The 13,785-nt window shown below is 38.1% G+C and overlaps 1 protein-coding gene across 1 annotated transcript in view; it reads left to right on the forward strand.

Annotated features, from left to right (window-relative positions):
* The first annotated feature begins 10,625 nt into the window (after positions 1 to 10,625).
* Positions 10,626 to 13,785, forward strand: part of esamb (endothelial cell adhesion molecule b) — a 58,999-nt gene continuing 55,839 nt past the window's right edge. Inside the window, exon 1 of the mRNA XM_052107557.1 lies at positions 10,626 to 11,033. Coding sequence (XP_051963517.1) covers positions 10,967 to 11,033 — 67 coding nt within the window. The 5' untranslated portion in view covers positions 10,626 to 10,966. The remainder of the gene's footprint in view (positions 11,034 to 13,785) is intronic.

Raw genomic sequence — 13,785 nt, forward strand, 5'->3', positions numbered from 1 at the left:
TTAAAATAGATTTTATATATATATATATATATATATATATATATATATATATATATATATATATATATATATATATATATATATATATATATATATATATATAATCCATAATTATATATATATATATAGGTCCAGGGCAGGTGGCTAGAAAATATTGTCATATTTGCATTTACATTTATTCATTTGGCTGATGCTTTTATCCAAAGTGACTTACAAAAGAGGAAAACATAAGTGAATCATCTTAAGGTGACATTTGTACGAAAAGTGCCATACTACAAAGTTTTACTAGCATCAGAATAGCATTCAAAATAGATTTTTTTTTTTAGTGACTGGTTAAGTGCTCTTGGAAAAAATTTGTTTTTAGCCGTTTTTTGAAGAAAGAGAGTGAGTCAGCTTCACAGATGGAGTTGGGAAGGTCATTCCACCAATGTGGTATGATGAAACTGAGAGTCCAGGAAAGTGTTTTGGTGCCTCTTTGTGTTGGTACAACAAGGCAACGTTCCTTAGCCAACCGCAGGCTTCTGGCGGGAGTGTAGATCTGCATAAATGATTTTAGGTATGCTGAAGCAGACCCAGTGACTGTTTTGTATGCCAGCATCACAACCTACGGGTTTAAAAGGAGCTTTTCCCATCTTTTTAAAACCACTCAAAACCAAGATTTTTTTCTTCGGAGCTGAGCGGTTGTGTTCAGCGAGCTGAATTCCTCTGCCGATCCATTCACCTCTGAAGAGCCAAAGCTGTTAGATTTCCGGCGCATTGCAGCGTTTTTTGCATTTATTTATGGGCTCCTCCACTGTCACTTCCCTCGACGTTGGGGCTGCCAGGGGTTACTCTGTGATTCCCCAGGTGGATAACGCAGTTGCGCCGCCACCTGGCTGAACCTTCCGAGACTCCCATCCAGGGCCTGTAGGCTTATGTTGTCACTGGTGGCTAAGGCCTACAGTGCAGCTGGACAGGCCACCTCCGCCCTGCACGCCATGGCTCTCCTGCAAGTGCACCAAGCCAAGGCGCTGAAAGAACAACACGATGGTAGTCTTGACCCGAGATTGATGCAAGAGCTGCGCTCGGTTACCGATCTCACCCTCCGGATGACGAAGGCCACAGAGCGGTCTCTTGGGCAGGCGTTGCCCATCCTGGTGGTCCAGGAGTGGCACCTTTGGCTGAACTAGGTCAAGACGAAGGAGGCTGACAAGGTACGATTCCTTGACGCCCCCATCTCCCAGGTTGGCTTATTCAGCGACACCGTTGAGGAATTTTCCCTGCAGTTCTATCCAGCACATCCTGCCTCGGTGTGGCTCAAGATCCCGCACCCCTTCTGCTCATCGCCAAAGGCGTCCCCCTGCGGCGGAAACACCAGCTCCACCACAGCCCACCCCAGTAGATCGACCCCAGTGTGGAGCCACCCACAGAAAGCAGATGCCACCTGTCTCACGGCCCGTACCTAAGAACCCGAGAAAGGTTTCGAAGTGCCTCTGAGACCCAGGGAGATGGAGACCCTACAGACCTGGAGCTGGTAAACAGACCACTCCATACCCATCCATCCATGGAGGGCCGGGAGGAGAATCCTTGTTTTCCTTTTCTTTTGACTTTGCTACGCAAGTATGCATTCCCCCCAGTGAGCCTACTTTCACAGATGCTGGGCAAGGTCAGGGAGGACGACGAGCAGGTCATCCTAGTAGCACCTTACTGACCCACCCAGACCTTGTTCTCGGACTTCATGCTCCTCGCCACAGACCCCCTGGCAAATTCCCCTGAGGACGGACCTTCTTTTTCCACATGCGCTGGTAGCTTGTATGTAACCCTGTGTGATGTATATTCTGCAAGACAGTTTCCCCGTTGATAAACCCGCGTCTTCCTTGGGCAGAGTTCCCTCTGCCACCGGTCAATTATTTGTAAGAAAATTTGTACTATTATCATACCCCGATCAGCCACAACATTAAAACCACCTGCCTGATATTGTGTAGGTCCCCCTCGTGCTGCCAAAACAGCGCCAACTCTCACCGCAATTGTACAGAGTGCTTATATGAGTTACTGTAGACTTTGCCAGTTTGAACCAATCTGGCCATTCTCTGTTGACCTCTCCCATCAACAAGGCATTTCCATCTGCAGAACTGCCGCTCACTGGATGTTTTTTGTTTTTGGCACCATTCTAAGTCAATTTTAGAGACTGTTGTGTGTGAAAATCCCAGGAGATCAGCAGTTACAGAAATACTCAAACCAGCCCATCTGGCACCAACTCGCATCTATTCTGAAATGCGAGTTGGTGCTGTTTTGGCAGCACAAGGGGGACCTACACAATATTAGACAGGTGATTTAAATGTTGTGGCTGATCTGTGTATTTTTGTTATAGCACTTGTGTATAGTGAACATAATCAAACCGAACTGGTATTCATTCAATAAATATTCTGGGTTCAAGTCAGGTTAAGTTCAGTCGACAGGATTTGTGGCATAACTTTGATAACCACAAAAAATTATTTAGACTCATCTCTACATTTCTTTAAAAAAATAAAAAAATAATATGGGTTCCAGTGAGGCACTTACAATGGAAGTGAGTGGGGGCCAATCCATAAATGTTAAAATACTCACTGTTTTGAAAGACATAAAAAACATGCATGATTATATGATTTAATTATGATAAAATCACTTACTAACCTTTTCTGTGTAAAGATTTAACCAATTTTACAACTTCGTTGCCATGATGACATAACGCTGTAAACTCTAAAACCCTAAAAGGACTGCAATTATAATTTTAACAACTTAATAGCATAAATTATGCAACCTAAATTAAATCAGTCATATCTCTGGCTAAGAAAAAAGTGTTGCATTATTATTCAAATTAGAAACAAAGAATATATTTATGAAGGCAGAATATATTGCGTTCTGTCAACATCTATTGTCCCCTTAATGAGGTGCATTCTCACAGCTGAGGTTCACCTAATTGTTCCTTTTGTTAGTTATGTTGAGTCTGAATGGCCATGAGGTGATTAAAAATGAACACTATTTCCCCCTGCAGTCAGCTGACTTAATGATTTATCTGATGAATTACAAGTACATGGTCCAGACATATTTAAAACTGCCACTGCAAGATACACTGTATGGCCAAAAGTATGTGGACACCCCCTAATACAGTAATTAACAATTATTCCAGTAATTATCATAAGGACATATCTTAATACAATGTCATTCTAAGTAATTGTGTGCTTTCAACTTTGTTGTAACAGCTTGTGGAGGACACTTTTCTATTCCAGTCTAACATTATGCCCTTTTACACAAAGCAGGGTCCAAAACTAAATGATTTACTGATTAGGCTATAATGAGTCTGGTGTGGAAAAATGTGACTGGCCTGTAAAAAGACAAGACTTGAACACCATTTAATACTTTGGGATAAATTGTAATGCTGACTGCCATTCAAGTCCCACAGGCACCCCAACATCAGTGGCCAACTACACCAGGTTTATGAAGTGATGTAATGGGCAACATCAGAGACTATTTAGCCTGAGACGGAGCACTTGTATTAAAATGAATGGGAGAAACTGGAACGGCCAATATGGCGGATGTAGAAAATAAAAGTGCTGCCAACAGACACAGCCTATCAGTCAACTTAGAAACGTGCATGTGCATTAGCTGGACAAGTCTGAAAAATACACTACCAGTTAAAAGTTTTGAAACGCGTACTCATTCGGGAATCACGTGACGCCTTGCGAGGAACGGACATGTAGGCGACGAGCTCTGCGCACTTTGCCAATTTTTTGTTATTTTGTGTTATAATCCGGTGAGATTTGATACACCCTGCAACATATTTGATCTTTGAAGTCAATATGTCAAAAAATTCAAAATCCTTGGGCTCAGGAGATATTAAAAAACACTTACATGCTCAAGCTGAAACCTCTGACTGGCCTGCAGACCGGGGACTCGATTTGAATGGTGCAGCGGCAGAAATCCAGAGTCAACTGTAAAACATGTTTGTGATGTTGACGATAGTTATTGCAGACTTAGAAGATCTTGCTGTAATATGTTGATCGATTACTGCGATGGAAACAAAATTCTCTGAGTTGGTTACAAGAGTGGCAGATGTTGAGAAGCGGATCAATTATCTGGAGTCATCGTAGAGGGAATTATCTGATAATCCGCTGGCGGCCAAAGTTTGGAACACATTCTTAAAAAACATGAAGATCTTGATAATAGGAACCACAGGAATAACATAAGAATTTTTGGAATTCCTGAGCATGAGGAGGGCAGAGATATGGTGAAATTCCTAGATGAGCTCTTCCCGAGTCTGTTCGTCATAACAGGCCATAAGCTGGAAATCGAGCGAGTCTCGGCTCGCAGATCTGCTGATCATTCCTGGCCAAATTCCTGAGAATGAGTGAGGCAAGGAGCAAAGGAAAGCTTTCTTCGAAGAATCACAACATTTTCTTTTTCTCAGAATTTGTGAATTCGACAAGAGAGAAAAGTGATTGATTCATGGAATGCAAGAAACTTTTACATCAATGGAAGACCACTTTTGCACTGATGTTCCCTCTCAAACTGAGCATAAATATTAAGGATGGCTGCAAAGTATTTTTATTCCCCAAGCAAGCACTGTCCTTCATAAAAACACTGGAGTGAGTAAGCCATTTGGTGTTTCTCATGTGAGTGGATCGACTCGCTGTACTTATTCTTGCCTGTCTGAGGAAGCTGTGCGCCATTTTTGTTTCTTTTTGTGTTGGTTCCGCCTAGCAGCTGGAGTTTGCTTTGTGGAGTGACACTCCTTCAAGAAACTTTTGCAATGATAGAAGATTGAACTGAAGCCAGTGATAAGGATGACCACAAAATATCTACATGCCTACAACAAGTGATGTCTTTTATAGAGTTGATGGACTTAGGAAAACATGGTGTGTTTCTTATGTGGCCTCTGAGTCAACTCGACTCGTTAAATATACTCGCTTCTTTTTGTGCTGGTTCCGTTCTTTATGCAGTCTGGCCATTCCGTTCTTTATGCCTTCTATTGGCTGGAGTTTGTTTTACAAAGTATTTTCTGTTATGTAATTTTGCCAAAAAATTTGTATAGAAACATTGGGCTTGAGCAATCCGATGGCAAAGTTGTCGCAGGGGTTCTCAAAAGCGTACATGGACTCTTTGAGTTTAGTGGGAACGATGCCGGTTGAGGCTGTCGCGCACGGGTTTAATGCGAACGTTTTACTTTTTTCAGTTTGATTTGTTCGGGTTTTATTGTTGTTGAAATGTGGTCTTTATAATTTTGCTTTTGACACACAATTAATTTTTTCTATTATATCAAAATGTCAAATGTTAATATGATTGTCTTTCTCCACATGGAATGTGAATGGGTTGTGACACCCCATAAAAACTAGGAAGGTTGTATCTTTTCTTAGTGTTTCTTCAAGAAACACATCTTTCCCCGCAAGGAGCTGAAAAATTTGGGAAGATATGGGGTGGACATGTTTTCTTCAGTGCTGGCTCAAGTAAAAGCAGGGGAGTCTTTATGTTGATAAATAAACATCTGTGTTATATTTTAGCATCTTCAAAGTAGTCGCCCTTTGTCTAGAATTTGCAGACATGTACTCTTGACATTTTCTCAACCAACTTCTTGAGGTATTACCCTGGGATGCCTTTTAAACAGTAGGAGTTCCCATCTATGTTGGGCAGTTATTGGTTTCTTTTCTTTATTATTTGTCCCAAGTCCTCAATTTCAAAACCTTTTTTTTTATGATTTAAATTTTAGTTTTATAATAAAATAAATGAATATGGTGGCACAAATATATTTTTGTCTACAAAACTAATTTCTAACATTTAAGCATACGCCTTCAGAGCAAAAGATTTTTAAGAACATGAGAAACATTTCAGTCAAGTGTTTCAAAATTTTTGACCGGTAGTGCATATCTATTTTTTCCTTTGGTCTGAGATAAAGAATCACAATGGTTAAACCATCGTTGTCAGATTTTCCTGCTGATTCAATCATAATCTTGACCCATCGTTCTGGAGATTTCGGTCTTTCCCCATTCAAGTAGATAGGAGCTGTACATTCATGCTGCTTGTATCCATAGAAAACAGCTGCCCTTAAGCGTTTCAAAGATGGCTGCCGAGACTTTACTTAAAAGGGACTTTGGCTACCCAAAATGGCATTTTATATTTAAAGGTGCACTCAATAATTTATTTAAGTATGTTGAAGTATGGTTTAAACTGACACCTATTGGCCTGGATGCAGCATCACTCAAACACAGTAGTTTTCATTTACCAAAGCCATTTTAGAAATTCACCATGCACAGTAAACCAGGATTCATTTAATCCATGAATGAAAGTATCCAATAACAGGAAAGTTACTGAGATCAAGTGAGTAGTATACAGCTGGTCATGTGATGCTAACATGGCTGCACCCATGAGGCACCCCTGCTCCATGCAGAATAAATGCACATCTAGTGCAAATCCTTCCCAGAGGAGTGGAAGCTGTAATAGCAAAAATCTGAGGGATTAATATGCTTTGAAATTAAATATCATAGGTTTAGGTGTAGGTGTATATATCCAGTATATTTAATATTAGCGTATTAATTCTCTATAATTCACATCTCACATCTTGATATACCACACAAAACAAAATCACATATCAAAAACTTAACCTGTTCTTTACACTCGACCTTCCATATGATCTATGAGAAATGACAGACTGTCCAATGCGAATGCTGGCTAAATCTTCCAGGCTCATTCTCTATTCAGGCCTCACATGCCCCATATGTCTATGAGTACATGAGCTGTCCTGGGTCAAGACCTCAGCAAGTAAAATATCTGGATTAATGGTTGTGTCAAACCACTGGTAGACTCTATTGATGGCACCAGGTGAGAGCAGAAAAGATTAATGCTGCCCATTCCACTAGATGGCAGAGAAGACTCATAGATTTGACTACAGAGCGACTTATCTCTGTGGAAAAGCATGGTTCAAATGAAAATATATTGCTTCGGTTTTTAATTAAAAGCAATCGATTCCCTCTTGAAATAGAAAAGCCTCTGTAGACCACAAAATGATATTCAATTTAGAAAAAAACTTAGGCTTTATCAATATCTTAAATGTTTCTTCAAACAACATGCACATAACTGGGATAAAATAGGGTAAAGCAAATAAAGCAGCTTTATTTTATGCTCTTGTCTAAAAGCTACAAAACAACCAATTAAAAACAAATGCAACCAAAGTGCTTATTTGAATGACAATGAAAGGCAAAGAAGCCAAAAAATACAGCTCAGTGGAAAAATTCATACATTTCCTTGTAAATTCTTGACCGCATTTATCACCTTGTATACGTCACACACACACACACACACACACACACACACACACACACACACACACACACACACACACACTCTTGTTGTGTTTCCATGTTTTATGGGGACTTTCCATAGACATAATGGTTTTTATACTGTACAAACTTTATATTCTATCCCCTAAACCTAACCCTACCGCTAAACCTAACCCTCACAGAAAACTTTCTGCGTTATTACATTTTCAAAAAACATAATTTAGTATGATTTATAAGCTGTTTTCCTCATGGGGACCGACAAAATGTCCCCACAAGGTCAAACATTTCGGGTTTTACTATCCTTATGGGGACATTTGGTCCCCACAAAGTGATAAATACACGCTCACACATACACACACACACACACACACACACACACACACACACACACACACACACTGGGTTTCCATATTTTATGGGGACTTTCCATAGACATAATATTTTTTATACTGTACAAACTTTATATTCTATCCCCTAACATTATCAATATTCAATACTTATGCACTTTTGAGTTAAGGCATTGAGCTGCGCTTAGTGCTTGAGCGCTTAAAATAGGGCCCTGAATCTCCACTTTTACATTCACTTTCACATTCTTGTTTTTTGTTTATAACCATTCGCATTCTTCATGCATATTGGCATATACGTGACATGGAGGAGAATTTATAGTAAAAAAGGACTTAAATATTGATCTGTTTCTCACCCACAACATCATATCAATTCTGAAGACATGGATTTAACCACTGGAGTTGTATGGATTTCTTTCATGCTGCCTTAAATGATTTTTGGACCTTCAAAGTTCTGGTCATTATTCACTTGCATTGTATATGGACCTACAGAGCTGAAATATTCTTCTACTCTTTTTGTGTTTTGCAGAAGAAAGAATGTCATACAAATCTGGGTTGGCATGAGAGTAAGTAAATGATGAGAGAATTTTCATTTTGTGTGAACTATCACTTTAATTGAACTCCCTGTGTATGTCTGGTAACCACAGACCTTGGCATCTCACAGCACAGACCAACCCCCAGACAGTGCAATCAAGAATACAAGCATTGCCATATACAACTGTACAATATAAAATGGTACAATAATGCACACGGTTGCCTCCAATTGGATCTGTGACAGTGATTCTGCCCTCAAAATTCATCTGAATATTTTCGAAATAAGTCGAAAGTGGAGAAAATGTTCACTAGTTGTGCAATATTTGTTATTTTTAAACAAATTCTTGTCAAATAGGTGTTTGTTTGTTTCCTGTTTATGTACAGGCTGTGGCATCTTGCTCTTTGTTGCACACACAGTATTGACAGCCTGTAAAATCTTTTGGTATATTGTCACTGCATCATCAGTCAACAACCATAAAATCTGAACATTTTTGCTCATCTCAGTCAAGTAGCTGTGGTGACAGCAGCTGTAACTTGCTGCAACACAGTATTCTCTCTTTTATTAGTGACACCCACAGACACCCAGAAAATGTGTTTTCAAGCTTCTGAATGTAAGTACAACTTCAACTTTATGGTCTGTTGAGTTTGTTTTGCTATTTCTCTTTCATGGGTCTTTGATTGTCTCATTGGCCTATTAATGCCAAACAGCTATATTTATATGCATGTAAGTTTTAAACTCTAAATACAAAGTTTTAGACCCTACAGATCATGTTTGAATGTGTTAGAAGTGTGAGATGTTGTGATGTTGACTTCACTGGAGGTGGGGGTCATATAACTCAATGGAACTAAGACACAAAATAATTATTTCATGTAGTAAGATTAGCACTTCAAATCATTAATATTCCACAGTGAGTCTCACTTATGAACCCAGGTTTCTTCAGAGTAACTTAGATGCCTATTATAAAATGTCTTGGCTCACAGCTCATTTTTTTCAGTAGTTTAACACTGAACAAATTAAATAGAAATATGGTTATAGTTCCTTAATCACAGTCTTTGTGCCAGGCACTTTGTACCAGTAGTTCAAGTTCGAATTTAATCTCAGACCAGACAACTAAAGACCTGAGCTCACCAGGCCCCAATAATTGAGTGGCCCTAATGCATGGACTTTTGGTGATGTGTTTCTATGGCAACTGGCCAGTCAGAGAGGGTGAGAATGAGCTTTGCCTGGGGTCAATGTATGCTTTCTCCCGTACTGATTAGCCTAATATCACAGACCGACTCAAGTCAGAATATGTGCTTCGAGAGACAGTAATTGGATAAACCAACTCTGTTTGATGTAAAAAATACTCTATATCAGGGACTAAAATGGTTTAAGGAACGAAAACCAAAATCAAAAACGAATAACATTTTTAGCAGAATGTAACCAAAAATCGGAATAGTCATTTTCAATTGTTCCAGAGTGAAAATGTTATATTTAAATGCTGGTAACCGGTTATAACTGGTTAATTTTGTTCTGATATTTTTTTCATGAAACCAAAGTCTAAAGGGTTTATCACAGTAAATGTGTAGAACTACAAGTCTTCATGTTGCCTGAAAAAACATGTGCTTTAATCCTGAAGAAAACTTCTGCATCACACATTTATTTGCCTAATTGCCTGTTGTGGATGTCACATTCTCTGAATGAAGAACTTTTTAACACCTAATTAATACATATACATGCACAGCTAATCCAGATACAGTGAAAACATTATTTGAAGTAATAATACATTTCTCAGTTATTTCCAAGTCTTCACTTTATTATTGTTAGATATGATGCATTGATACAGATTTGATGCTGTCATGTTTTGCTGATCTGTAAAAAAACATTATACTTAACTGTTAATTAACTGCTTGTTATGATTTCTCTGCTAATAAATCCACCACACAGGGAAAACAATTATTGCTTATTTTCGCTTATTTTGGTGAGACAAGTGGCTTATTTTGGGTTTATATTTCCAGATGATGTTGCCTGTTTCTCTTGCGAGATCTGGCAACACTGTAATTGGTATTTCACCCATCCATTAGCATAAGTACTGTCAGTTTAATAAGAATGTTATTAACGTTCTATCAGGCGGTAACCTTTTGGAAAGGAGGCTGCGGAACTTCTGAAGCGGAACGAAAAAATACAGTTTTTGGTCAGAACGAAATTAAAAACATAGTTTCAAGTCCCTGCTTCCTTTTTTTCTAATGGTAATATAATACAGTTTATTAGAACTCATAATATATAAGAACAATTCTGATCTTTTCGCAAGGTTCACGTGTAGTTTTCAGACAGAGAGGTAATGATGGTTAGTGAACACCTGTAGGCAGAAAGAGGCGTGGCTTCATGAACACATCTGGACGTGCGAGGGCAATCGCGCGCTCAGGTGTCTAATTCCCATCAAATCGTCTACAGTGAAAAAGCGAAAATTTCGGTTGATGAATGAAAGTACCAGAATAACTGTCTTTATTGAGATTTTGGTTAGACATTTGGAAGACAATTAAAGGGGCAAGGGGGGAAACACCCGAGATTTCCAAAAAGCGCTTTCCCAAGTGACACCGCTACGCGATTGAGACGAGAAGGGAATGGGATTTATTTACAAGCTGGAAACGGGTCCACCTGTCGGAATTGAGCGAAACTGACAGTGTTTCAAAGAAAATGTACTTCTGACGATCGGAGGACACCAGAAGACAGGGCGCGTCAGAAGAAGAAAAGCGCGGGAGTGACTATCACTAAAAGCTGTATGAGGTGTCGCGCGGACGGGCGCTTCACGCGGGGCGATGGAGATGCTGATGCACTGGAGACCTGGAATACTTCTGTTTATTACCTTACTGTGGGTCTCTCCAGGTGAGAGAAGATTATGTAGAGAAATATTAGCTTACTATATCCTCTTTGAAATAGCCAACTTTTACATCTCTGTTTAATGCTGTGTTGTGTCAACTCTGAGGTAAAGTTAAGGGAAAGGACATTATCACTTGTGAAATTTCGTTTGAGGTTTTGCTTATTTCTCACGATATAGTCTTCTTTTATATATATATATATTTATATATAACTGTAGAATGGGTTAGGGTTAGTATTTCAAAGACGTTACTGTAGAGGCAAACAATGAGAATGAATTGAGCACCTGTAGAACTCCACAGGGTTCAGTATTTATGGCATGTTATTCACACTCTTTAACATATTGTGTACATCATCATAGCCAATGTTTATTCATAATCTGTCTTCGACATGGACTTCTGGGGATGTCAAAACAAGGGCTCTGTATCCTTTAAAGCTTTACACTCATCTCTTAAGCCATACTAAACTATTAATAAGCCCGACCAACACAATTTTGTTAACATGATAGGTCAATTTGTAGGCAAGACCTGAAAGGAGTGACCGTGGTTTTAGGCACTGTGATATATGACAATTGTCCAGACTAATCTGTAGCAAGCCTCAAATCAGAGGAGCTTGTAATCCGATGAATTGCCCTGACATTTTTACAAGCAAGGGCAAGGTACAAATTCACTCTCAGTCTTTGCAGGCAAGACTATACTGTGTCATTGTGCTGCAGTATATCCTTTTAAGTCTAAAAAACGTTAAATTTAGCCTGAACAGTTATTTTTAGGGCACATTCAGGGAAACTGTATTATCCCCATTTGGACATAATCTGATGAAACAGTATGGTACAGTAATGCAGTGCCACTCACACGAACTGCTTAATGCATTAAGTTTCTCTATTGTATACTAAATAGAATATCATTCATTACATGACACTGTAATTGCATACTGTAGACATTGATAAGGATCTAACACATATAGAAGTTAACAATATTAACATTATCAAGGATCCTGTACATCCTGTTCATTGTTAATGATTTCGTCCAGTGTAATTTTATACAAACTGGTCAATATATATATATTCAATATGATAAATTGCATGCATATCATGCCACTTTGGATGTTTTGAAATGTTGAGAATCTGGCATTGGTTGCTTTGTCAGGGTTTTGGAATGTGTTTCAAACATGACAAATTGCTGATGTGGTGCTGATTTTTGTACCTCCAGGGAGGCATATTATAACCATTATAACATTAAATTGAGAAAGCTTCATATAGTGGAGAAACAGATGGCATTGCAGCAGCTTACCAATATTTTGTTGTTTTTAGTGACCTGTTTTGAGTGACCTCAAAAGGGATATTGCAAAACTTGGAACACCACATATGCTGCCTGCAAAATTACTACACCACACTTTTCTTTCTTTTTTTTTTCCCATTGGTAGCCTATTTCATTCTAGATTTTACTCTTGAAAGACTCGGTTTTGACGACCCTCTTTTGGGCATTTCTCACAAAACCTGTCTGAAAGAAAATGACCTGGTCCTGTATTACTCTAAAATTAAAAGAAACAAACAAGATATTCAGCTATTATATTTTATAGAAAATAAAGGCTAGATTTAGGGCTAATAAGATTTTTTACATTTTGGTTGCACACAGTTTACCCCAATTTTCATTACCACAATGCAAAGAAGATGGTCATTATTATATTCTTATTACTGCAACATGGAGAAAATATTTATTACACATACAAAATAGTATTACTCCCTTTATACTGCTTTTCATTTTCACTGATTTTAATAAAAAAATACAGTAAAAAATTAATATTTTATGTTAATGAGAATCATCATTTAAAACGATAGTAAATAATTGCACAATGCAAAATATCTTAAAAGTTGTAAATGTCAGCTTATTTTTCTTTATGCACAATATAATGTGATATTTTTGTATTGATTTGGTTTTAAATATGACCAGGACATTTTCTTGACAGGTTTTGTTAGTATCACCCTATTGTGGACTATTGTTTAAGGCATGGGCCTTTGTTTATCATTAACACTAAAACTTGCAATATTTTATATACTTAACTGGATAGTTCACACAAAAATTAAAATGCTCTCAATGTTTACTCACCATTTTTAGAAAAATATCTCAGCTCTGAATTTTCATACATTGCAAGTAAATGGTGGCCAGAAATTTGCAGTTCCAAAAATCACATTAAGGCAGTATAAAAGTAATCCAAATTACTCCAGTTGTTAAATCTATATCTTCAAAAGATAACTATTGTAAAAGAAGGATATTTACACAATAAATATCCACTTCCACTTTCACTTCCACATTCTTCTTTTGTTTTTGATGATCCACATTCTTTGTGCATATTGCCACCTTCTGGGCTGGGAGGAGAGTTTATATTTAAACCCACACCTATCATATCACTTCTGAATATATTTATGTAAACCCTGGAGTAATATGGATTACTTTAATGCTGCCTTACTGTGCTATTTGGACCTTCAAAGTTATGGTTGCCATTCACTTGCATGTATTAATGTACAGAACTGAGATAGTGTTCTAAAAATATTTGTTTGAGTTCAGAAGAAAGAAAGTCATTCACATCTGGGATGGCATGAGGGTGAGTAAATAGAGAGAATTCTCCTTTTTGGGTGAACTATCCCTTCAAGTATTATCCGAATCCATCCAAGATGTAGAAGACTAGGTTACATGCCATATTTTCCAAATACCTTATTATAAAAAGTGTTTCAATACCAGCTTAAATGACACTATTTGAAGGA

This window comes from Xyrauchen texanus, chromosome 36, assembly GCF_025860055.1.
Source record: "Xyrauchen texanus isolate HMW12.3.18 chromosome 36, RBS_HiC_50CHRs, whole genome shotgun sequence".
In the NCBI taxonomy this organism is placed as follows: domain Eukaryota; kingdom Metazoa; phylum Chordata; class Actinopteri; order Cypriniformes; family Catostomidae; genus Xyrauchen; species Xyrauchen texanus.